This window comes from Tursiops truncatus, chromosome X, assembly GCF_011762595.2.
Source record: "Tursiops truncatus isolate mTurTru1 chromosome X, mTurTru1.mat.Y, whole genome shotgun sequence".
In the NCBI taxonomy this organism is placed as follows: Eukaryota; Metazoa; Chordata; class Mammalia; order Artiodactyla; family Delphinidae; genus Tursiops; species Tursiops truncatus.
Window position 1 is genome coordinate 116,034,123 of NC_047055.1, and position 27,004 is coordinate 116,061,126.

Sequence of the window (27,004 nt, forward strand, 5' to 3'; positions counted from 1 at the left end):
TGGGGGGAAAAATCACTCTGTCTGAGAACCACTGAGCATTTCGATTCAGACACACTCGGACATGGGTGAGGGAGAGAAGAAATCTCATAAGTGGAAGCCTTAAGGCATGGCAGGCACAATATGAATACATTCATCCCTCTGTGTCCTAGGGGGATTGGTTCCAGGACCCCCCGAAGATACCAAAATCCATGGATGCTCAATCCCTCATATGAAATAGCGTAGTATTTGCATATGAGCTACACACATCCTCCCATATACTTTAAATCATCTCTAGACTACTCATAATACCTGAAACTACGTAAATACTATGTAAATAGTTGCTGGTGTATGGCTAATTCAAGTTTTACTTTTCTGGAATTGTTTTTTTTTTTCGTTTGTTTGTTTTTAATATTTTCGATCTGCAGTTAGTTGAATCTGCAAATGCAGGACCCAGGGATCCAAAGGGCTGACTGTACCGCTTAACATTGTTTGGGGAAGAGACTAAAGAGGCAGTAAGGATTCTATTGGACCCCTATGACAAGTCAATGCTGTGATCTTCGTTACTGCCAAATGATGGGGCAGGATGGAGCGCGATACTATCCGTCTTAAGTAGCAGAATATACGTGATTCTCTCTGTGCCTCTGTCTCAGCTTCCCTGGGGAAATACATAAGTTTGAGCCTGAGGGTTGCTAATTATATTCACTGACTTCATGATAGGTGTCACAGTAGAAAAGTAACCAGTTATAAAGTAATCATGCAAAAAATATTGCATCTGGACTTCAGTTTCCAGTAATAGAGTAGGCAAAGATTTCAGACTGACCCTCTTGCTGAAAACAATTTAGAATACTGGATTAATAAAATTATTAAAATAGCTGATGGCAGGCAAGAAAGAAAGGAAAACGTAGGTAATAAACTGATTAAAGATGGAAACCTGGAGAGGTAAGTACTGCACCAAAGCAGTCTTTGACATTGAGAGTGGTGGCCAAACTGATGTGAACTTGAACTTCAGTGTCACACTCCTGTGTGGAACGGATATAGAAGAAACCAAGGGCCTGCCTAAAAGGAAGAGTCTAACAGAAGGCCCAGTCATAACACTGGGAACCCAAAGGGCTATTGTCTCAAGGGACTGCAATGAAAATTGCTCTCTAAATCTTTGCACTGAGAAGAGAGGGAAGAGATGCCCTCAGGAAAATGCAATCATAAGCTGCCCCTTTAGAGCCTAGGCAGCCCAAATTCATATTTCTTATAACACATATGGGTGTTCAACAAAACCTGAAACCAATCAAGTGGTTTAAGACAGGCTTGATAAGTGCCCACAACTGGCAGATGAAAGTAAAAGCCAAGCTGAATCACTTCGCTGTACAGCAAAAGCTAACACAACATTGTGAAGCAATTATACTCCAATAGAAAAAAAAGCAAAAGCCAATTCTCCCTATACTAGGAAGTGTATTCCAAATCTCCAAGGATTCCAGCAAATACAATTTTTAAGGAATACAAGCAAGAGACAAAAGAAATCATAAAAAAAGTCAAGAAAGTATGGTACCACGAGTGAGAAATAGCAGAAAAAAATAACAACAAGGAGTAACAGACTTACAAAGATTTCACACATTAGTCACAGAATATGAAAAAGCTAACGGTTACTATACTTAAATAAATAATGAGTAATTTAAAAAATACATTCAGGGGACAAGAGATTGTGAAAAATGGCCATGCAGATTTGAAATGGAACTTCTAGAAGTTATAAATAAACAACTCAAAAGAGGACCTTAACAGAAATCAGACCCAGTTGCAGAAAAAAACTAATAAACTGGAAGATTTATCTGAAGAAATTAACCAGAATGCATAAGAGAAAGACAAACACGAGGAAAATGTGGAAGAGAGGTTAAAAGATATGGAGAACAGCATAAGAAAACTAATATACAGCTAATCAGGATTATAGATGGCAAAGAGAAAGCAAATAGGCACTGGTAATATTTGAACAAACAGTATAATAAAGTGGAGTCACAGCACATAATTCATTCAACATGAATTCATAATTCACTTTCACAGGACGTGTTCATTCCAGAACATAAATACAAAATATTAAATAAGAAATGTTGAGTTTAATCCAGAAACACAAGACTGTTTTAGTACTCAGAAATCAATCATTAACAAGAAAACGTGAAAATATATGTTAACTCAGTAGATGCAGAAAAAGCATTTGAAAAACCAGCACCATTTATAATATCAACATAAAAAATTATCCCAAACCTTTAGAAAACATCAGAATAGGAGGGAACTACTTTAACCTGGTAAGAGCAACTATTATGTTAAAATATATGAAATCACTGTTTTTGTAAATCAAAAATGGTCAAATGTCACTGATTTTTATATTTTTCAATCTAATACAAAAAGCTATAGCAAATATCATAGTCAATGACGACATTTTAAAAGCCTTCCCGCTGATGTTCAGATACAAGGTGAGGGGTTCACTCATCATTTCCATTAAACATTGTGCTGATGTCCTAGTCAGTGCAGTAGGGCATGAAAAACAAACATAAGGTAAATTGGAAAAGAAGAAACAAAATATCATTATTTACAGGGGATGTGATTTATGTTTATAAAAAAGTCTAAACTATGCACATATAAATGAAAATCAATTAAGAGACTTTAATAAGATTACTTAACTATGTATGATATATACATACATATATATCTCTCACATTTCTTTTTATCTATTAAAAAAATTGGGAGGGAATGAGATTCCCATGTATAATATTGATACCATCAAAAATATATGTGCCTCTAAATCAAACAATGTGGAGTAAATTATAAAGCCTCAATGAAAATTATGAAAGGCAAATCATTAGAGAAATATAGCACATTCACGGATTAGAAGACTCAGTATTGTCAGGGTACAAAGTCTCAAACTGATCTATAGTTAAATTCATAGCAATCAAAACTCCAACAATCGGGCTTCCCTGGTGGCACAGTGGTTGAGAGTCCGCCTGCCAATGCAGGGGACACGGGTTCGTGCCCCGGTCCGCGAAGATCCCACGTGCGGCGGAGCGGCTGGGCCCATGAGCCATGGCCGCTGAGGCTGCGCGTCCGGAGCCTGTGCTCCGCAACGGGAGAGGCCACAACAGTGAGAGGCCCGCGTACCGCAAAAAAAAACCCAAAAAAACTCCAACAATCTTGGATATTGGCAAGCTGATTCTAAAATTTACGTGGAAGGTCCTGCTTAAAGTGATTCAAAACACCAACAGGATGGGACGCCGGCTTGTAAATCAAGACGCCAGTATCTTGATACCAATGCCCCTGTGTTGTACTACAATCTCTTGGACCACTTTTGGCCTCCGTTTCCTGTTAAAAGAAACAAAAGCAGTGGAACATAGAACATTCAAGAAAATCTTATTAAGGAGATTCCAGTCCAAGACAGTGACATACACACCGCACCTCCAGCTACATATGCAACAACTTTCTCTCGAAAACAACCTGAAAACGGGCTGAGCAGCGCCTACGCCTCAGGTGAAGGAGAGAAGGAGACACGGAGGGGGTAGGAGAGGCTGGACACAGATCGCCATAAACGCCACCCCTGAGCAGCAACTCGCAGTCAGGAGGGAACTCAAACCCCGAGCTTCTCCCTGTGAAGGCTCTGAACTCCCCATGGGGCACCCCCAGCTTTTAAGGCCTGCACCTGAGACATGAGCCCCCCCAAATATCTAACTTTGAAAAACAACAGGGCTCACTTCAGGAGACCCACACTACAGCCATCCGAGAAGCTAACAGTTCTGTAAGGATTGCGCTCAGACTCACCGGCCCAGGGCCCAGTGCCGAAGCTGCCTCCGGACGGTGTGGGAGAGGCTCTGTTTGCTGGTCCTGAAGCATCGGCCTGAGGGGCAGGCGTCTGATTGGACACATTCGGGAGCCTGCTGGGGTTCTCTACGAAGGAGACAGGCGGGCGGCATCTCTGTGCCTTCCTTCCAGGGCCAGGCGCTCCCAGGAGGGAGTTTTCACACATGTCAGATACCCGGTTTTACGTCAGGAGCCCGGTTTTACCTCTGGTGCCCCAGTATACGTCAGGTCCACGGTTTGACATAGGTGCTCGGTTTTATGTCTGGTCCCCCAGCTTTACATCTGGTGCCCCGTTATTACACCAGGTGCCCCTGCTTTACATCAGGTGCCCTGGACTTTTGTCAAGTGCCCCAGTTTTAGACTGCTGCCGAGTTTTATGCCACGTACCCGGCTTTACTTCAGGCGCCCGATTTTACGTCAGGTGCCGGCATTACGTCAGGCGCCAGGTTTACGGCAGTCGCCCGGTTTCGCGTCAGGCGCCGGGATTACGTCCGGAGTTGGTTTTGCGTCGATTGCGTGGCTTTACGTCACGTGCCAGCTTTACGTCTGGCGCCCTGTTTTACGTCAGTGCCCGCTTTACGTCAGGCTTCCGGTTTTACGTCAGGCGCCCAGTTTTACGTCAGGTGCTGACTTTACGTCAGGCGCCAGGTTTATGGCAGTCGCCCAGTTTCACATCAGGCGCCGGGGTTACGTCCGGAGTCGGTTTTGCGTCGATCGCGTGGCTTTACGTCACGTGCCAGCTTTACGTCTGGCGCCCGGTTTTACGTCAGTGCCAGCTTTACGTCAGGCTTCCGTTTTTACGTCAGTCGCCCTGATTTAGGTCAGGTACCCGGTTTTTGGTTAGGTGCCGGGTTTTACGTCAGGTTCCCCAGGACTTACATCAAGTGCCCCAGTTTTATGTCAGGTCCCAGGTTTACGTCAGGTGTCACGGTTTTACATCCGATACCCGGTTTTAGGTCAGGTGCCAAGTCAGGCGCCGGCTTTACGTCAGTCGTCTGGCTTTACGGCAGGTGCCGGGTTTACGGCAGTCTCCCAGGTTTATGGCAGTCGCTCAGTTTCACGTCAGGCGCCGGGGTTACGTCAGGAGTCGGTTTTGCGTCAATTGCGTGGCTTTACATCACGTGCCAGTTTTACGTCTGGCGCCCGGTTTTACGTCAGGTGCCCCAGCTTTACGTCAGGCTTCCGGTTTTAGGTCAGGTGCCCCAGCTTTACGTCATGTACCCGATTTTAGGTCAGCTGCTGGGTTTTCCGTTAGGTGCCCCGGGGTTTACATCAAATGCCCCAGTTTTATGTCAGGTCCTAGGTTTACGTCAGGTACCCGGTAATACATCAGGTGTCACGGTTTACATCCGGTACCCGGTTTTAGGTCAGGTGCAAAGTTAGGCGCCGGCTTTACGTCAGTCTCCCGACTTTACGGCAGGTGCCGGCTTTACGGCAGTCTCCCAGGTTTACGGCAGTCGCCCGGTTTTACGTCAGTGCCAGCTTTACGTCAGGCTTCCGATTTTACGTCAGGCACTAGCTTTACGTCAAGGTCTCTGGTTTTAGGTCAGGTGCCCCAGCTTTACGTCAGGTACCCGATTTTAGGTCAGGTGCTGGGTTTTCGTTAAGTGCCCTGGGGTTTACATCAAGTGCCCCAGTTTTATGTCAGGTCCCAGGTTTACGTCAGGTACCCAGTAATACATCAGATGTCATGCTTTTACATTGGTGCCCAGTTTTACGTCAGGAACCTGGCTTTATGTCAGGGGCCGGGTGTACGTCAGGCGCCGGTTTTACGTCAGTAGTCTGGCTTTACGTCAGTCTCTGGCTTTACGTCAGGCCCTGGGTCTACGGCAGTTGCCCGGTTTTACGTCTGGTGCCCCAGCTTTACACCAGGTACCCGGTTTTCGGTCAGGTGCCCCAGGGTTTACATCAAGTGCCCCAGTTTTATGTCAGGTCCCAGGTAATACGTCAGATGTTACGGTTTTACATCCGGTACCCGGTTTTAGGTCAGGTGCCAGGTCAGGTTCCGGCTTTATGTCAGTCGCCCGGCTTTACGGCAGGCACTGGGTTTACGGCAGTCACCCAGTTTTACTTCAGGCGCCTGGCTTTACGTCAGGCACCGGGGTTACGTCAGGCGCCGGTTTTACGTCAGTCACCTGGTTTTACGTCAGGTGCCCCAGATTTAGGTCAGGTACCCGGTTTCAGGTTAGGTGCCGGGTTTTACGTCACGTTCCCCAGAGTTTACATCAAGTGCTCCAGTTTTATGTCAGGTCCCAGGTTTACGTCAGGTACCTGGTAATACGTCAGGTGTCACGGTTTTACATCCGGTACCCAGTTTTAGGTCAGGTGCCAGCTTTATGTCAGGCGCCGGCTTTACGTCAGTCGCCTGGCTTTACCTCAGGTGCTGAGTTTCTGTCAGGCGCAGGGTTTACGGCAGTCGCCTGGTTTTACATCAGGCACCCGGTTTTACGTCAGGCACCGGGGTTACGTCAGGTGCCAGTTTTATGTCAGTCGCCCGGTTTTACGTCAGGTGCCCCAGCTTTAATGTCTGGTGCCCCGTTTTTTTGCTTTTTGTTTGTTTTGTTTTTAAGGAAAGTAAAACTTTTATTATTTGCAGTTTATGAGAATATTTAGATTAAAAAAATAGTCAAAAGAATCTACATACAAACCGATAGAACTAGTAAATTATTTTAGCTAGGTAGGTCTCTGGATAGATCAATCAACAAAAATCGTATTTTCATATACCAACAACGAAAAATTTGCAATTCCATTATAGAGTATGAAAAAATATTAAATACCTAAGGAAATAAGTAGATCCCCCTTACCTGTGGGGGATATGTTCTAAGACCTCCAGTGGATGCCTGAAATTGAGGATAGAGCTAAACTCTATGTATAAAGTTTTTCATGTACATACGTACCTGTGATAAAGTTTAACTTATAAATTAGCCACGGTAAGAGATTAACAGCAATAACAATAAAACAGAACAGTTATAACAGAATACTGTAATAAAAGTTATATAAATGTGGTCTCTCTCTCTCTCTAAATATTGTGCAAATTTAATGCCTTTTCCATCTCTTAACTAAGCACTTATCACACACTGTGGCCGTATCTTTTGCAGTTTGAGCTGTGACGGCAAAACTAGCACAAATTTCCTTTTTCCTTCTTCACAACTGCATACACAGAACATTTGTTCTTACTATATCTTAGCAACCTCAGCATATGTTTGTATTTTTTTTCCTTTATTAAGTCAAGAGCTTTCACCTTTTCACTTAAAGGAAGAACTTTATTGCTTCTCTTTGGCAACTCCGAATTGCCAGCATCACCACTCTTGCACTTTCGGGCCATTATTAAGTAAAATAAGGGTTTCTTGAACACAAGCACTTCGATGCTCTTGTAACCAAGCAGGACCTATGGGGCCTTCCCAGGCCAGACCCCTCCCCCCAAGTCCTCTGCTGTGGCTCCTCTCGGAAGTACCTAGATAACAGTATGTGATGCAGATTTCCTGAGTTGTTTTACAGATGCTGAAGCCACCACCAAATGGAAGAGGTTAACTACTTGATGACCATAAACACGTACCCCCCAGACTTACTGGAGCCTCGGGATTGATAAAGTTAACTAACCCCTGTGACACCGCCCTCTTACCTCACCATCAGCCTATCACAGAATTGTGCACGAGCTGATCACATACCCTGGGACTCCCCTCCCTCACCTTGCCTTTAAAAATGCCTCCCTGAAACCCGTTGGGGAGCTCAGGTGTTTTTGAACATTAGCTGTCCTGGACTCATTGTCTGGTGCCTTACAATAAATGCAGCACTTTCCTTCACCAAAAATATAAATTAAGTAAAAATAAAATTTATGTGGAAGAGTATAAAGGGCCAAGAAGAAAAAAGAAACTTTTGAAGAAGAAGAGTGATATCGAAACCGATATGGGTCATTTCGGGGGACCCCGAGGAGCCCAGTTCTTTATGTCTCAGTGCAAAAGAATTCAGTGAGAGGCAAAGTGATAGCTAAGAAGTGATTTCTTAGAATAGGACGCTCGTGAGGCTTACAAGCAGGCAGGCGGGTGAGAGGGTGCCGTGCCGCCAGAACTTAGGGGGCTACAGTTTTATAATCCAAGGAAAAGTGGGGGTGGGGGGTGTGAAAGACCACTTTCTTCTTCACTCTTGAGTAGACGTCATGCTTCCATCATCAGCTCCTCCTCCACGTTGGGCAGGGGAGTTTTTTTGTCCCTACATGGTCAAGCCAGGTCTGTAAAAATTATTTCAGGTCTCTGTACAATGAGCACCTTTCCATAAATTACCGTTTTTTATGTGTACAGAGAGCATGTCCTAGGGATCATTAACTTAGCTCACTGGGCAGGATATAGGTCTCATGCCACCATTGTTTTATTGTTTGGGGGCATGTTTCGTGCTTCTGTCACATGGTTTTGTTGCTAAGCAAGCCTGCTCGGTTTTGTGGTTAAGTAAACCTGTTTTCTTGAGTGATCATTAACTTACAGGGGTCTCCCATACTTTTTTCTTTACTTACAGTACCCTCGTGGGATTAACTATTTAATTACCTAATTTGTCTCTTTACTCTGTCGCTATCAAGATGGAGGGATTCACCCTCCCAGATAGCAAGGCTTACTATAAAGCTATAATGATTAAAACAATGTAGTGTTGGCTCAGGGATAAACAAATAAACCAATTAAAAAACACAGAGCCCTCAAATACACTAATGTGTGGACTCTCAGTGCATGACGGGAGGCACATATCATTGGGGAGAGGATGAATTTTTCAGTAATCGATATTGAATATGGATAAAATAGAAATGTAATACACTTCTCACAACTTTTCCAAAGATTCATGCCAGTTGAATTAAAGAAATAATATGAAAGGCAAAATAACAAAGCTTCAGAAGAATATATGAAAGAATATTTTATCATCTTAAAGTAGGGCAGGATTTCGTAAACAAGAAATAAAAACCACAAAATTGGGCTTCCCTGGTGGCGCAGTGGTTGAGAATCTGCCTGCTAATGCAGGGGACACGGGTTCGAGCCCTGGTCTGGGAGGATCCCACATGCCGTGCAGAAACTAGGCCCGTGAGCCACAACTACTGAGCCTGCGCGTCTGGAGCCTGTGCTCCGCAACAAGAGAGGCCGCGATAGTGAGAGGCCAGCGCACCACGATGAAGAGTGGCTCCCGCTTGCCACAACTAGAGAAAGCCCTCGCACAGAAACGAAGACGCAACACAGCAAAAATAAATTAATTAATTAAAAAAAAAACCCACAAAATTTTAAGGAAGGCATTGATAAATTTGAGAGAAATTCTTAAAATTAAAGACTTCTTTAAAACTCACCATAAAAATTATGAAAAAAACGAAAGTCATGTAGTATGAGATGATATTTACAAAACATATTAACTGTGTGAGGATTATATCCAGAATATGTAAAGAACTCATATAAAAGTCAATAAGGAAATCACCCACCTGAAAAATGAGTACAGAATTTAAACAGATGTTTCACAAGAGAATATCCAAATGGGCAATGAACATCTGGAAAGGCCACCAACCTCATTAGTAAACAGAAATGCAAACTAAAACCCCAATGAGACATCACTACACATCAAATGAACAAAAATTAAAAAGTGGAAAGATACCAAACATTGGTGAAAAATATAGATCAACACATTCTCTCCTACTGTGGTGAAAATGAGTACCACCACTTTGGAAAGAGTTAGGCATCACCTACTGAAGTTAAACTTATGCATGCCCTACGGCCCAGTACTCCACTACTAAATAGGAAACTTAGAAAAACTCTTGTGCAGGTGAACCAGAGGATATCTACAAAAATATTCACAGCAGCATTAAACAACTCAAATATTAACCAAAGTAAAGTGGATAAATACATTATGGTATATTTAGACACGGGAACATGCAGTGTAAGCCCTGACAGTTGGCTTTTGTTTTTGTAATGCAAGGACCTGACTGAAGCTTTGACAGCCCACTTCAAAGAGGGCTATCTTGAATAAACACATCACCAGCCAGAAGACTAGATAAAGAGCCCAGCTGACCACCGACCCCGCCCCCCTCAAGTTTCCTTTGTTTTAGAGATCTTGGTTGATTTCAATAACTGACCACTTGGGCTGCTTTTTGTTTTCTCTTCCTGTGCTTTAAATCCCCCCACTTATGTTTTAAATTCACCAATAAAGAGTGAGCCCTCAAAACCCTAGTGCCCCGACCCCAACAAAAGCAGAACCCCAGTCCTGTGTTCTCTCTCTCTCACCCTCTCTCTCTCTCTCTCCCTCTCTCTCCCTCTCTCTCTCCCCCTCCCTCTACCTATGACCTCGTTGTGTGGCCCCAGGTGTGCTGTGTAATTTCCAGGTCCTGTAAGTAATAAACCTTTATTTTTTCAGTTTCCTGATGGTTATTGCTGAAGGGCATCTTGTCATCATAATAAAAACTAGAAGGGCGAGTCCAACCACAACATTGGTTATTGATAGGCTGAGACTGGCACAAAACAGAATGCTATACAGCAATGAGGATGAACAAACTAGAAGCACATGCTTCAACACAGGTGACTATCACAAACATAATAGAGAGGAAAGAAAGCGAGTCACAGATGATTACCTACAATGTAGTTCCACTCAAAGTTCAAAAGCAGGTAAAACTGGACAAAGGATTCAATTGTTCAGGAACACATTCAAAGTTGGGAAAAAGAAAAGTAAGAAAACAAGTAACACAAGATTCAAAATAGTGGTTACCTCTGGGGTAGTGTCTTAGCTCCGGCTGCTATAACAAATTACCATAGGCTGGGGCGCTTAAACAACAAACATCTATCTCACAATTCTGGAGGCTGCGAGGTCCAAGATCAAGGTGCAAGCAGATTTGGTTCTTCGCTGGGACTCTCTTTCTGGCTTGTTGATGGCTGTCTTCTTGTCATGTCCTCACAAGGTGGAGAGAGGGCTAGCTCTCTTCCTCTTCTTTTAAGGCTACTAATCCCATCATGAGGACTCCACCCTCAAGACCTAATTACTTCCCCAAAGGCTCCACCTCCAAATACCATGACATTCGGGCTTCAACATACGAATTTTGGGGGGCATAATCATTCAATCCATACCAGGTAGGAAGGGATATGCCATTGGGAAAGGACCACTGGGGGTTGCTGAGGTATTGGCAATGTTTTATTTCTTAATGTACAAGTGGGTACATAGGTGTTCACGTAATTATTCTTTAAACTCTACATGCATATTTTCTATGCTTTTCTATATGCACTATAGAGTTCAGAGTTAAAAAAAAAAGTGATATCAAATCCCTCAATGCACCGATGTCTTGAAATTTCTGACTTTGTTTATTAATCTTAACCCAGAAAAGAAAAGGCGCTCCTGTTTTTCCCTGCTAGTGTTGTGATTAAGGGTTCTCAATCCTTGGAGAGCCTAAAGGCCAAAGAATACTAAGATATTTTATCTACCCTCCACTTTCCTGAGTCTGTGTCCAGCAGACCACGGTCCCCCACCTTTCGGATTCCCCAAGGAGAAAGGGTGAACCACATCCATTCAAGGCTGTGCAGGGCCTCTGAGGGCCCACAGCAGGGGCAGGTCTGTTTGGGACCCCACTGATACGTATCGGGACTCCTCCCTCTGCAGCCTCCAACCAAGGTCCTCACTGCAATGAGTCCTTAGGACATTGGCCGTGGCACATCTGGTTACCCCTGCCTCAGGTCTCCTAAGACCAAGAACAGGGCTGGGACTCTGACAGGCCCCCTGTTTTGGGGAGAAGCCCTTTAGTACTCAGGGCCGTAACTGGGGTACCAATTGGGGCTAAAGCTCCTCCCTCTGCAAAACTGGGGCCCCCCCTTATCCCAAGGCCCTCCAATCCCTGTGACTCTCCAGGCAAAAATGAAGGGCTCCTGAGCTGAGCGCTCTGCCGTGGGCGGTCCAGGGATAAGAACAACTGGGACTCTGTGTGAACCTCTCTGCTCGTTGGGGGGGATCCCCTCACAGTGCTCAGACCGCTAACCTTTATTCTTGTTGAACCGCTATAGAACTGCAGCCACCCCACTAAACCAAAGCCCTCCTCTCCCTGTGACCCTCCAGGCCCAAATGAGGATTCTTCCCTGGGCTTCCCCCGGTGCTCAGCTGAGGCGGGAGGGGAGAGACTCGCGGGGCCTCCTGTGTCCTGGGGGGTGGCTCCCTCACTCCTCATTCACCATCCTCACCTTGCCCCCGAGCGCTGTGGTGTCAGGCCCGCTCTTGGGATGCCACCCTCAGCTGACCTGGGGCTGCTCGCTTCGGATCAAGACCCTCACCTTTCTGGAACCTCTGAGCTGGCAGTCAGGGTGACCCAGATCCAGCCACGGCTGTTCCAGACCTCCATGGGCGACAGCCAGGGCAGGGCTCTACGGGACCCCGCTGCTCTGAGTCCTTTCCTCATTCTTCATTCCGGGTCCTCACCTCGATGTCTGTCAGAGGCTCACACTCCGCTCTCTGCTGACCTGAGGGCGCCCTCCTTAGACCGAGGCCCTCCCGGTCCTGCGGGTCCTAAGGGCAAGTGAGGGAATGCTCAGCCTGTCAGGCCTGCCTGGACCCTGTAGGTCTCGGAGCAGCCGTAGGCTGGGCTCTGTGGGTTGTCTATGTTCTGCGGGGTTGGTCTCTCCAGTTCTCCTACATGGGGGTCCTCATTTTGGCTCCTGTCTCTTTGATTAAAGGCTTCCTGGGAAATGCCACATCCCTGCAAACTCTTAAGCAGTTTCCCTTTCTGTAAATCTGACAGATAATGGTTCCTTGTCCTGGAGTGATGAGCGATGAGGCAGCTGGCCCTCAAGGCAAGAGGCCCAGGTCAGGTGGCACGCTGTGGGAGAAACAGCTAGCTGACCCCTCCCCTCTCTTCACCAGCCAGACTTAGCCTCTTAGGTTACTTCAGTTCGAATATATGAACTTTCTACAGTTAAGGGGCAGCGCCTCAAGATGTTATGAGCCTCTGTCCTTTCAAGGTGATCTGACATTGCATATATAGATGATCATGTGGTCACTATATATTATCTTTTTTCTTTATTCATATTTTTCATTTACTTTGGTATTCTTATTGCTCCGTCTGTGTATTCCAGTCCAGTAGTTTGTACACAGTCTTTCTTCTTACTGCCTGAGATACATTTTGAAGTAGAGAGAAGAAAGGGGAATTAAGAGATACAAGGCTGGGATGACTGGGATAGTGGGAGAGTGGTTTTATTTCAAATAAGCCACTCTCTGGGAGTGTGCGTGAGAAGGTTTACTTTTGTCTTTGCACCTCTTTCACCAGCATATTTCCTAATGGAAATGAACCCCTATGTCTTTGTCCTCACACCCCGCCGCCACCCAAATTCATATGTTGAAATCCTAGCCTCCAAGGTGATGATATTACGAACGGTGGCCTTTGGGACAGGACTAGGTCATGAGAGTAGAGTCCTCGTGAACAGGATTAGTGCCCTTATAGAAAGCCACCTGAGGAAGCTCTCTTACCCCTTCCACTGTGTGAGGACACAGCTAGAAAGCCCCATCTCTGAACCAGGAAGTGGGCTCTTACCAGACACCAAATCCCCAGCACCTTGATCTTGGACTTTCCAGCCTCCGGAGCTGTAAGAAATGAATTTCTGTTGTTTATAAGCTACGCAGTCAATGGTATTTTTGTTACAGTAGCCCGAATGGATTAAGACACCTTATAACAACTTGACAGAAGCCTCACCTGTCTGTGGTTACAGGCCAGGGAGCCCTGGTTCCTTTCACTCATGTCTGGAGCAGGCATAGTTTTTTTAATAAGGGTGGATTAGGTCAATGTCAGTTGGTTCTGCTAATCAGAGTGCTTTCCTCCAGTCTGGGTTTGTAAACTGGACAGCTGCCTCTGACTTCTACTCAGATGCCTGCACCTTACTAACCTTCTCAAGGTGCTCTCCAGCCTACAGCACGGTAGAGCGGAGTCCACGTACTGCTGGAAATTAGTCCTGGCATAGGAAATGCATTCTCACTGTTGGTGAGTGATTCTGTGCACTGCAGATGGAATCATTTGACAGTTCTATAGGGAGTAAGTTAGGTAAATATTAATATTTGCCTAAAAGGCAGAATTGATGAACGCTGACTCTTCCTACTTCACTTTGCCTGCTCGTGCTGGAGGCTGTGGTTGTGAGAGACTGGCCACATAGAGCTCCGCAAAGGGGTTTTTGGATTTTTTTGAGGAGGAGGGGGAGAGGGGAGGGGAAGGGAAGGAAGGGAGGGAGGGAGGGAGGGAGGAGAAAAGATTGCTGCCCCTAAAGTACTATGTTAGTCTCATGCAGGGGTCAGCAATGACAGCTCTCAGGCCAAAATCTAGCCCACCACCTGTTTTTGCAAATACAGATTACTTAAAACACAGCCACATTCATCCATTACGTATTATCTGTGGCTACTTTTTTTTTTTTTTTTTTTTTTTTTTGCGGTACACGGGCCTCTCACTGCTGTGGCCTCTCCCGTGGCGGAGCACAGGCTCCGGACGTGCAGGCTCAGCGGCCATGGCTCACGGGCCCAGCTGCTCCGCGGCATGTGGGATCTTCCCGGACCGGGGAACGAACCCGTGTCCCCTGCATTGGCAGGCGGACTCTCAACCACTGCGCCACCAGGGAAGCCCTCTGTGGCTACTTTTATGCTACAAGGGCACAGTTGAGTAGTCTTGACAGAGACTGTACGTCCCACAGTGCCTAAAATATTTACTCTCTGGCCCTTTATAGAAAATGACTGTCAGTCCCTGATCTACCAGGAGAGATCAGCATTCACACAAGTAAATATAATTCAAGGCAGGGTATGATAAAAGCTGGGACCCACAGAGGAAGTGCTGTGTGAGCAGAGGAGAGCAGGAGGGCTTCTCGGAGGGAGAACACGGGAGCTGAGCTTTGAGGGATGGGGTGGATTCAGGCCGGCTGAGATCCAAGAGGGCATTGCAGGTGAGGTGGTCCTCAACCTTGCCTGCTCATTGCGATCACTTGGGGAGCTTGGAATAGGGATGCCTGGTTCTTCCCCCAACCCAGAGATTCTGACTCAGTTGTTCTGGGGCAGGGCCTGGGCATCAGGCTTTGTTAAAGCTCCCCGGATGATTCTAAGGGTGGCCCAGGTTGAGAAGCAGTGGGCTATAGAGGTGTCGGGGACCACTCAGGAGCAAAGTGTGGATGGAAGAACTCTCCAGGTGCAGGGGGAAGGGTAGCACGTGGGACACAAGCTTGGGGAGTAGGGAGTTGACATCCAGGCCAGAAACATTGGATTTCGTCTCAGGAAAAGGGACAGTAACAGAATGTGGGCATGAGAACAACATGATTAGAGGTATACATAAGGAAGCATAATCTAGAAGAAACATGAAGAATAGATAGAAAATAAGAGCCAGTTAGGGACTATTTGCAAGGGTTTAAGCAAAACAAGGAGCATATCTTATCTAGGGCAGTGACATGTGGCTGGGCAGATTCAGGGGTGAGGGTCAAAATTGTAACAAGTTGGGCGTGACATGGGTGCCAAGCCATCAGAATGGCCTCCACTATCCAGCCTCAGAGACCCCTGCTCTGGGGACTTACTCCCTTAGCTTGTGGATCATGGAGAAGTGTGGGGCCCTGGAGCAGAAGAAGTATTTTTGAACTGGAAGAACATAGCCTTTGGGAAACGGCTGCTACCCGAGACGTTTTGGATGGTCATTTGCAGGCGTTGGGGGCTAGTTGGATGTGGGTGGTGGTGAATGGATGGAGCCAGAGACGATGGTGAGGTTTTGAACTTAAGTGATTGGGGGAGTTTTGACGGCCCTTAGAAGGCAAAGGGGCCACAAAAAGAGGTGAAGGATCTTGAGAGACAGTGATTTTGGTCGTGAATATAAATAACCAGTTGGCATCAAAGGAGGACTGGCTTTCATTATTAGGCACCTGCACAATTTGGAGTGATCGCTTTTCTGTGTTCTCTTAAAATGTGCAACAAGGCAGAAACTTCAAGAGACCTAGAGACCAGTAAGGGGGTGATGCCCCTTCATCCTTGCCATGACATTCAGATAGGACCCAACTGGTTTTAGCCCTTGGCTCGTGAGATGTTTTTCTTTTTCATTTGTTCAAGCAGAACTGCACCCCCTGCTTTAAAGGAACAGCAAAGAAGCTTTTGCTCAGGATTCCACTTCTGAAAAAGCAGGTACACTGGACTTAGAACAACCTCTTTTGACCTAGGTAAAATTGGAAAAGCAACATCTAATCAGGAAAGCAGTACCTTCTTTGAGGTGGGTTTAATGGGCAGATAGCTCTCAGTTCTTTAAAAGAAACATTAAGCAACAAGCAGATACAACTTTTTGTTGTTGCTGTTGTTGTTTTACAAAGGTTTCTCATGGGAACGTGGGAAGCATGACATGTCCCATTAGTTGCTATCAGGTAAAATTAGTCTTTCTGAGTAAGGCATGACTTGAGTACAACAGACAACGGCCACTGTTGGTTGACCTCATTTGCGTACCACCCAGAAAGGAAAAACAATCAATTGTGTGGTGAGTTCTAAGATGACTCTAGGTCGATAAGGGCGAGCAGTCCTGCAAGGCTGATGTCCTCAACTCGTATACTCCCAGCTCTTAGAGAGCAGGGATGGGACGCTGGGGGACCTTGCCACTCTGTATGGACAGAGTTTAGGTCCAAATGACTAAGGTGTTGAATTGAACTCAGGCCATATAAGGAAAGGGATTCCAAGGCTCTCCACCCAGGTGCTTTGGGGAAATGTGTAGACATCACCAGATGGCACAGAAAAAAATATCAAGCCCAGTGTGGACTTCTTCACAGTAAATGATGTCCTCTGCCAGTGACCACAAATTGAATATGCATGGGATTCACTTGGGCATCTGTTAGAATTCTGATGCAATAGGTGTGGGGCCGGGCACAAGAGTCTGCATTTTCAACTAGCTACCAGGTGATGGCGACACTGCTGGTCCACTGACCATACTTTTGCAATATCCTGGGAAACTCCTCAAGCGTGGACACACCAACATAGAGTGTTCTAGCAAACAGCACCCTAGCGAGTCAGAGCTAGTCTAGTCCCTCTGAGAGGCACTGAGGTGGGAGGGACACACTGGGTAACACACTGGGTAGGTGTCAAAGTTGACAAGTGATAGGAAGCAAAATGCTTGACCTCCTTAATCTCAGCTCTGGGAAGGGGGCTGTGCTTTTATAAATTCATTTCTGTAATACTGAGCACAGTTCAGTCCATATTTAAGGGGAAGGACTCCTGCTTTTGTGTCGTTCTCTTGACAACATATTATCCCATTTCTCTTGTTTCTCAATATTGACCCCAGTGAACAGGAAGGTTCTCTGCCTGGTGTGTGATAGGACAGTCCTGCATGATTCACCTTCCCTCTAGCAGAAGGGCCTGATGACCTCTCCTCATCCAAGTCATCTCCAAGCCAATTAGTTTTCATTTTCCCAAAGCCTGATGACGTGTGGAAACACAAATCATGACACTTTCCTTTAACTTCCTCATTTGTGAGATGTAGGGTTGGGTCTGGGCATTCTCTGGGGTGTCTTCCAACTCCAATAATCCATGACTCTAAGAGAATATTAAATTCTCAAACTACAATCTGTGCATTAATAAAGCTTTCTTTTCTGACATGGTAGGCAGCATGCTTCAGAGTTTCTAATAGGAAAAATCACCTGTGCTTTGGGTGGAGCTCTGAGCAATTAACATGGATCAATCTTAAATGTCAATTTGGGTTTTTATGCCCTGGGTGCCTCAAAGATTTTAGTCTTCCCATGTAATCCAGAAGAACTAGAGATAGAGTCTACTTCAGGCACAAATATGAATCATCACTTTTAGCTATTTAAAGCGTTGACACTTTCAGAGAGCATTTACAATTTAACCAGGGGGTGTACGTGCTATACTTCACAAGGGTGGGGTGTGTGGCAGGGGAGGTGGTGATATACCTGAGAATAGAGAGCCTTCTCCCAAGATGACCCCATGGTGGTGGTTATACACACCTCCACACGCTGGAGCCCCTGGGCCTGGCTGGCAGTGTGCCCCTCCCGGAATTGGCTGACCGCATCTGATGGGCATGCCTGGTTACCCCTTCTCACCTAGGGCGCAGGGAGCATGGACAGCCCCCATTTGCGGCCAGCTGTTGTGTCGTTTCTTTGCGGCTTTCCTGCTCTCTGATGATTAGGATTATCCCGGAAAGCAGAGGCTCTCAAACTTTGGTATTCAAGCCCTAAAGAGAAAAATTTGGAATAACTGTCAAAAATATTAAGATACATGGTCTTTGGTTCCACAGTTCCACATTTAGGATTTCTTTTTCCAACACTTGCTCATGCATGAAATTATATATGTGATTCACTGCAACAGTGTTCGTAATAGCAAAATATTGGAAACAACCTAAATGTTCATCAATGGCAGACTGGATAAATAAATTAGGAGATACTCTGTAGGTGTAAGAAAGAATGAGGGGACTTCCCTGGTGGCGCAGTGGTTAGGACTCTGCGCTCCCAACGCAGGGGGCCTGGGTTTGATCCCTGGTCAGGGAACTAGATCCCACACGTGTGCCACAACTAAGAGTTTGCACGCCACAGTTAAGGAGCCCGCGTGCTGCAACTAAGACCCGGTACAACCAAATAAATAAATAAATTTTTTTTAAAAAAAAAGGAAAGAAAGAATGAGGAAGAACTTTATATAATGATATGGAAAGATCGCCAAGATACAGTGTGTAGTGAAGCAAGCAAGAGGCAAAACAATGCATATAATATGCTACCATTTCTGTAAAATGTAAAACGGTGGTGGGATACAGGAAAACACGTATTTGCATTTATTTGCATATGCACAAATAATGTTCAGGGGTATACACATGTAAGGAACTAATAACAATGGCCACCCTTTGGAGGAAGGTGGTGACGGATGCCGAGAACTGTGAGGACAGGGGACTGCAGTAGCCTAGTGTCTTTTCACTGAATACCTTTCTGTGTTTTCAATTTTGAATCATGAGAATGGCTTACTTATTCAAAAGTTAAATACGTATTTTAAAAGTTTAATGAAACAAAACTCTCACGTTCTAAGGAACCCCCTAGGGTGCTTTAAAATGCAGATTTTTAGGCCACGCTCTCAGATGTTCCAGAGTCAACAGGGATCGAATTGGGGAATCTGCCTTTTGCAACAAGCAGCCTGGGTGCTTCTGGTGTATTGATAGATGGTTCTGGAACCAAGGAACTATGGGGCATATAGCCACAGACTACATTCATGCAACAGCTATATTTTTATTGAACATTGCATACATGCATCTGTCCATTTCATAAATTATGCTTTATTATATTAAGAAATAAAACACATGTCTTATCTTCTGTGACTTGAATATTCAGCTTACTACGCTGGATTTGACTTAATGTCATACAGACCAGGTACAATGGGATAGCACTGGGAACATTTCTTGAAAAATAAGAGTACAATCAATGAGCACGATTCACAGACAAAATTTTACATGGTCACACAGTTAAGTTTGTACATTTAAAAGGATCTGAATCATCCACATTATTATTGTGAATTTCTTATAAATAATTCATTACTCTAAGGAGTCTGGGCAAATCCAAGCCATGACATTATTTATACTAAGTACCACACCTGGAACTTGTTCCGAGTTATTTAATACAGAACACATTTTTAATGTAATAAATATTTACAGTTAATAGTAACAAGTACAATTATAATTTACAAAATATGAGTATAATATTTAAAACAAAATGGAAAATGACATTAAAGAAGTTTGTGCCAGGTATTTGTACAACTCACTAAATTGACCATTTCAACAAACTTTATTACCCAAACCCCTGCTGACTCGGATGCAAAAAGGTCATGTTTGAATCAGTTAAACCCAAATTAAAGGAAAAAACATTTTTAAAGAAAATCAGTTTAACTTTCTTAGTGTTGTACATGGTCAATATTGATATATCAACATCAGTAGCTAAAATTGAAGCAAAGTGATGAAAAATTTAGATTCACAACAGGCCCAAATTATATAATGTACTTTGAACACTGAACTCCTGGATTATACCAAAATTTTCAAGCTTGTCTGGGAATTTATGAGGTGTTCAGTGTGTGAGGTTTTACTATCCATTAAAATGATCCTTTTAAAAGACCATAAAATTACGTGAGTCCTTCCATGGCATTATATAGCTCTGGGAATGAAATTTAAATTTGGGTAAAAAAAGGAAAATAATCTTATTTTCTAGAACGTGAGCTCAGAGAGAGCAGAGAGACAGTGATGTCTGGGATTGTAACAGGGCACTTAGGGCTGGACACTCAGATAGCTATAGGTCCATACCTGAGCCCATGACTTGGCCCCTTAGTCCAGGAGATCGTTTTCTATTCAAGGCTATTCACGTAGCCTGCGTCTCCAGACTCCAGGAAACCATCCACTGTCATCTCTTACTCTTTTGAGGGGGAAGTGGGTGGTTCCACCTCTTCCTGACACCTCTTCGCCAGCTAATCCTGATTTGAAGGAGGGCGCCTGGACTGATGCCTCTCGCTGGGCTCCTCTCTCTGAACACGGCACTTCACCAAGGCTTTTTTCTCCTCAGTTACTCACATAACCAGGTGGGAAATTCTTCCCAGGGCCTTCGATTGCAACTGAATTGTGTCTCTGGGGCTAACTGAACTAAGGGACCTCCTTGCCCACCTACTTTGTGCTGCATTTCAGCCTCTGCCTGCAGTGAGTCCTTAACTTATATGCTTAGAAACATCTTCGATGCCCTTTGTGCATATTCTTTGACTTTATCACTAGTTCAGGCCTTTGGACAAGATCTAGAGCAGGGAACAGGACGGTCTATTATGTTCCATGGACTGAGTTTCTCACGTGGGCTGGATTTGGGAAGCAACGCTGAGCGGTGGACTGGACGAGGACGTAAGAGAGATGCAGGCCCAGGTTAATGCTCTGTCATTCAGCTGAGCCATGTGGCCTTGGCATCGTGGAGCGATCTCCGTGAGCCTTGGCTTCATCTTCTGAATGCTCTCCAAGGTGCTGGTTAGGATGAACAGCAACGTGCTCAGCACTGCATGTGGCACGTCCTCGGGGCTTGGGGAAGTTGGGCCCCTTCCTTCCAGCACTTCTAGAGCCACAGGACTCCATTCAGACGCGGAATGCCATTCCCAATAGTATGCCTCTCCTGAGGCAACCATCGACAACTCCATTCACTCCCTCGTGCCAAGTTAAACAGAGTCACTTGCAGGGGCAACAGACTATCCTGTAAACTGGGGTGGTGGCGATCAGCACTGTTCTTCAATAGCACAGAATGGACCATGAGAATGAATGAGATCAGGTTACGCTGAACCATATGAAATCATCTTTTTTAACGTCAATCTGGTCCCATACCCACACTTTCATGCTTCGGCCTCATAGTTCCCTGGGCCTTTTAATCTAATAGTGAATGGTCACTAGTCAATGTCATTTACAAATTTCCACAGTAAAGGATGTAAAGCAGCTCTCTGGTCAGCAGCGAAGGCTTGGATTAGATGAGGCAAGGTAGACCATGAACACTAGGTCAATGCAAAGTATATTTTGAATTAATTGTGACTATGTAATATTTTAACCGAGGGGCTCTTCAACTTTTTAAAAATTTAGATAAATTCCACCAAATGCATTTCTAATGTGAACTTTCACGTGAGAAAAACTTGTTCTCAGTGTGCGGTTTTTTGATTGCTCCTAAAAAAGGGTGTCTCTGAAGGCCAAATATCATGGTAAGAGATTGCTTGATATTACAGTGTTTGTGTTTGTGTTGGGCGTGTATGTGTGTCGGGGGCGGGGGGCGGAGTTGTCGAGGTTGGGGCTGAGAGAAGTGACCATCCCGATACAGAATGAAGTAGAGCTTGTTAGGGGTCGGTTTCATTGACTAGCTCACACAAAGCCTGGTCCCAGGAGAGTGACTAATTCCTTTGTTTTCAGCTGTTAATCCATTTTATGAAAATTCAGCCAAGTATTAGACAAATGTTTCAAATGTGCTCCATTCCTCTCAGCAACCCAGGGTTAATTCTAAGCTACTCTTTAATGGGAGCTCCTTCCTGGTGTGGGTGTGAAGGGCACAAATGGCAAGAAAGTTTGCACCTCCCCGTCTCATCACAACACCGTATGTACAATTATTCCACTCTCATACAGTCAGGTTCCCGGGGCCATCGTTTCTATCTGGCTCCTGGGAAAAGTGACTTAGCCACCTTGCAGTCCACAGACTGAGGGTGTCATTCAACTTGTAGTCCCCAAACAAAGCTAATCACTATTACCAGAAGCTACTTGGCACGTGAGTAGACTCCGAAACCAGTAACCAATGGCTACTTGGGCACAAGTGAAGACTTTATAACTTAAGTGTGCCCATGTCTTGTGGACAAGTTTATTTATTTCTATTTAACGTATATTTTCATAACAAGCTGAACTTGGTCTGTGTGAAGTAGCCTCTAAACTGTTTTATCTAAGGGCTCTCCATCCTTCAAGATGAACCCAAGTTGTTTGTGGGGCAAAGCAGGGAAATCCAGGGCTTATTAATGAGGCGGAAGGCCAGGTTCAGTGGGGGAGTGAGGGCAGCCAGAAGAACAGGGTTCAGCCATCTGCACTTATGGGGAATCATCACGTCAACAACATGGCGGGGCCAGGATCTCTCGCTGTGGAAAATCCCTCCGAGCAGCAGCCGTTGGTGGGAAGACTGCTTTGTTTATTGCTTAATCTGTCACTGTTGAGCTGCCTGCCTCAGGGAGGCTCAATTTAAGATAGATTGAAAGGTAGTGTCTGAATAAACTGAATAAACACAGATGGTTTTCCACAGCCAAAATTGATTTTTTTTTTCCCTCACCAAAGACATTAGCTCTAAACATGATTATCTTTGGAGGCGAGGAGTGAAATGTCTTAGCTCCAGCCGCTGCCACACTCAGCCCTAACAGAGAGGTGATACCACGTGGGGGCTTGGGTCTCCCTCACCGTGATTTTAGGTTCCGGAGGTGAAATAAAAATTTGACTTCCCTAGAGAAGGGCCCGGCTGAGTTCACCCCAGTGAGAAAGTTGGAGTCAATCCATCAGTTGATTCACAAAATAATTTGATCAGTCCTCTAGGTCACTGGCTGGCAAAGGCCTCCTCCAACCTTTTCACTGAAGAGTCTCAAAGAGATGATAAGATTTGCCTAAGGACACACAGCTAGACCCAGACATCGATCTCCTGTTTATCTAGAAGCTAGAAAGGAGGCCAGACACAGTCTATGCCATGATGTTAAATGAAGGAGGCATTAAGATAAGTCCTACTCCCAAAATATCTTCGGAAGCAGGGAGATCAGAGATGCTCGAACAAGTCATGCTAGGAACCCAGAATGCTATGCACTTTAGCAACTAGCTAGGTATGGAGTCACTTATACTCAAGAGTTTTGAAGAAAGCCAAGGGTAAAACTGTGGTGCAGCAGTTCAAGATAACAGGTGCGTGGAGGTTGAAGAAGTGTGAATAGGAAAGGTACTCTTTGTACAAGGAGGAGATTGAGCAAGGTGTTTTCTTCTATCTCTTTCAGCTCTAATTACAAAACATAACAAGCTAACGGGATGTCATTCATACAAATTATTTGGAGCAATGGAATTGTCTGTCTCCTTCCATTCCACTATTGGGAACATGAGTGTAGAATGGTGGTTGAAGGATTTCTCAAGAGGAGTTGCTGCAAAGGTGGCAGAAGTGGGACAACTGTGAGCAGGTGGCTACATAAATGCTTAAGAGACAGAAATCGAAACAATGATGGGGCTCAGAGGATCTCAGCAATAGAAGGGACTGTCCTCTCATTCTAGAGAGTTAAAAAAATGCTAGCCATATATATATATATATATATATATATACACACACATATATGACAGAGTTGGGATGTCAAGCTAAAAATCTTGGTTCTTTCAGCTATACTACCTGTCTGCTTTTCAAACTGTCCCATGTAATTATGGAGCACCAGGAAAGCAGGTGTGTACAGTATGTAACTGCATGTAGCAAACAGAAGTGCAGAGGTTCACTCCAGCTAATACAATTATAAATACAGATTTTTACAACAGTCTTGGTCCCAACTGCTAAAGCTCTGTAGACAGTGAGCACTTCCTTGTATCAAGACACAAAAATCTTATAAAAATCTCATGTGGAAAAGAGAGCTGACTGTTCTATCTCACCCGGATAGAGAAAACCGGAACTAAAACTGTCTTAGTGTGCGAGGGCTACACATGAGGGCACATTTGCAGAATTTGGATTTATCTGAAAGTGGGGTAACACATTTGCAATCTGTCAGAATTGGCCTGTCCTTGAGTCAAGAAAAACTTGATTCAGGGTATCTAAAGAAAGAGAGTCAAATCCTTTTACTCACTTAGAAAACAAAAAAGATTTAAGTCCAGTATTTTTCTGCACATGGGCTGTTTCATAAATACTCTTCATAAGTAGAAACTTAATGTATCTGTAGCTGTCTTTCAATCAGTTCTTAAAGCTGAGACCTCCCCCTGCAACTTTCTTACACATACTGAGACAGAAACACATATTACTGACATTGAATTCATTTCCTGCCACAGACTTTAGGTAAAGCAGATATTAAATGTAAACATGTTTCTATTTCCGCTCAGATATGATCCCTTTCTTCTCATGTGAAACTACTTCTTCACTGTAGCAGACAAGGACAGCCAAACAGAAGTAAATACATTTGTCTGAAAACCTATATGCCTAAAATAAATACTGTACTTTATGCACTTCTATACATGTTTGATGAATGGATAGTATGATCAATTTTCCCCGCGAAGGATTTCTCTGATATGGTGGAACCACACCATGGATGATTGCAATTGGGCAACAGCAAAAAGGACCTGCATTGAGTTAGAATTCGGAGTGTGAGCTATCACTCCCCAGCTACACCTGGACCTCAATATATGTGTCAGTGTGTTTGGTTGTGTTTTTGCCTTAAAATGATGTGGTGAGTGTTTCTCCTATGTCCTCAGCAATGTCTTTTAAAAACAATCGACACTCAGGGATTTGTTTTAAATTGGCTTCCAGTGTCATCAGTTTGGGGACTATCCCTTATACATGGGACTCGCCTAGGGTTGACTTTTCATATTACAAGTGTAAAAAACAGTTCCTTGGTTTGTGATTATAAGTATTCCTGAAAAACGACTCAAATCGTATTCTTAAAGCACTGACTCGTGCTTAAAGAAACGACAAGGTGAAGTCTTTCACAAAGTGGACATTCAGTGTACAATTTCTCTGCTATATAAATCTGGTTGTTCGTATAGTTTCTATGACTTAGTTGAGCACATCTGTATGTCAGGGTTTAATGCTTAAAATAATGATTTCCTATTTGTTCCCTTTTCTAAAAAAGGGAAAGTTTGCTCTGCGTCAGAAGCAGCATTCACAAGTTGAAATGGAAAACACACTCCTTGATGGGCCTTTCCAACATAATGGTGACCCATTTGGGCCTCCCCCCAACCCGCCCACATCGCTCATGAGCCTGCCAAAGGGTCTTTGGAGGGTACAGAGACAACAACAGAGGCGAGGGTTCCTTACCAGCCATACGGCAAAGCCAGGAGTCCCTAGGGGGCAGGGTCAAGGGTCAGTCTAGACGTACCCCTCGTGACAGATGTTTCCGTTGATGAGGCTGAAGGCGGCCGCGGAGGGTGTGGTGCTCTTGAAGGAGGTCATGCAGGTGGTGCTTCTGCCGGAGCTGTGAGACCGGGTCATCAGGCTGGGCCGGCAACAGAGGAGCTGGGTGTTGAACTGTTTCCTGAAACTCTTGCTCAGCAGGTAGAGGGCAAAGGGGTTCACGCAGGAGTTGGTGAAGGCCAGGAGGCGGGCGCAGATGCTGGTGACGAAGTGGAGCACGGAGGTGTCCACCTCGGAGTAGTGGTAGGAGCGGTACAGGTAGATGACATGGTTGGGGAGCCAGCAGAAGGCAAAGAGACCCACAAACACCAGCACTGTCTTGGCCAGGCGCTTCCGGGATTCGATCTGAGGACAGAGTGACACAGAGGCAAAGATGTGGGCAGAGCAAAAGATGGGGAAAATGAATTAGGGAAATGGACGGGCTCACAAGGCCACAGAAAACAAGTTCAATAGTTCCAATGTGCCTCTGAGCTCTTTAAACAAAGTTGATTACATGCTCGAGTGGACTGCACGATGAAATTCTAGTAAGTGCCCCCTCTGTCCTCAGGAGGGCATTGGTGCAGTTACCAGCCATATGACTTCATGTCTTTCTCGGCTCCACAGTTAATAATTTCTTCTTCCCTCTGATGCCTGAAAAAGCAGCCAGCTTTGTTCTTCCTCATTCGCCAAACCAAGATAACTGCCTATTATTATTTTTTTTACTCTCAAGTTTTTTCTGGCCTATATAACACAGGAAGGGTCTCAGAGAAAAGCGGGCTGAGCATCTCCTTTTTTTCCCAACTCCCTCTGCTACGGCAAGGGGAAACATTGTTCTCTTTAAAGAATCTGGGGTACAATGGATGTTCACCATTGAGAGGTCTTTCAAGCAGGGAGACAGTTTCACTGAGAACTGCCATTTTCCCCCCATAATTGATGAGGGAAAAAAAGAATTTTAGAGGGTGAAGCCTCCAACTGAGTCAGCTACACGTTTTAAATGGAGGGAGTCTTTCTGCTTTTCCATCATAAATACCACACGATCTACATTTGGACTAGAAGACAAAAACTGATGAAGACGACAAAGCCAGAGCCCCTGGTTTCTACCATTTATACCACAGGATGAAATTACGGGGGTGACAGGGGGATTGGAGAAGGGAGCCTAACACATAAGGAGGGCATCCTGCACTCTGGGCCATCTGGGGGTACATGTGTCTCTCTTGTGATCCTCCAACAGCCTTACAATATATGGGTTACTACCCTCATCATGGATAAAAAACTGACTCTCAGAAAGGGTAAGTAAGTCAGGAAGCCTGGATTTGAACTCAAATCAACGTGAACCCATCTTAATCAAACTACTGCTTTTTCTTCAACCAGCCTCGTTTTCCTGCCCTTTCTGCTTTATCACATGTGGTAACTGTCTTCCCACCAAACAATGTGATTGGAGCTTAAAGAAGTCACATCCCTAGGGGCCTCAACATTTTATTTTTTAAAAAACAACAACAGATTTTTCTCAGAAAGAAACCCATACTCCAAAGCTTTCAGGTTCTCCACGCCTCGCTTGCCTAGGTTTCTTTAATGAGAGAACCAGATTCTTAAAGAACACCTGCATGCCAAGTCTTCTGAAGCTAGGAGTTCCTGTTTACCAT

The 27,004-nt window shown here is 44.8% G+C and overlaps 1 protein-coding gene across 2 annotated transcripts in view; it reads right to left on the bottom strand.

Annotated features, from left to right (window-relative positions):
• The window catches only part of GRPR (gastrin releasing peptide receptor), a 147,811-nt gene that overhangs the window by 90,687 nt on the left and 30,120 nt on the right, over window positions 1-27,004 (bottom strand). The window contains exons 3-4 of one of the 2 annotated variants that reach the window (XM_073799646.1): window positions 25,348-25,727; window positions 17,844-17,974 (exon numbers count right to left, since the gene is read on the bottom strand). In XM_073799646.1, the coding sequence (XP_073655747.1) occupies window positions 17,968-17,974; window positions 25,348-25,727 (387 nt within the window). In that variant the 3' untranslated portion in view covers window positions 17,844-17,967. Of the gene's footprint in view, window positions 1-17,843; window positions 17,975-19,037; window positions 25,728-27,004 lie in introns of those variants that run through there. The other variant, XM_004319885.4, reaches the window with a different exon arrangement.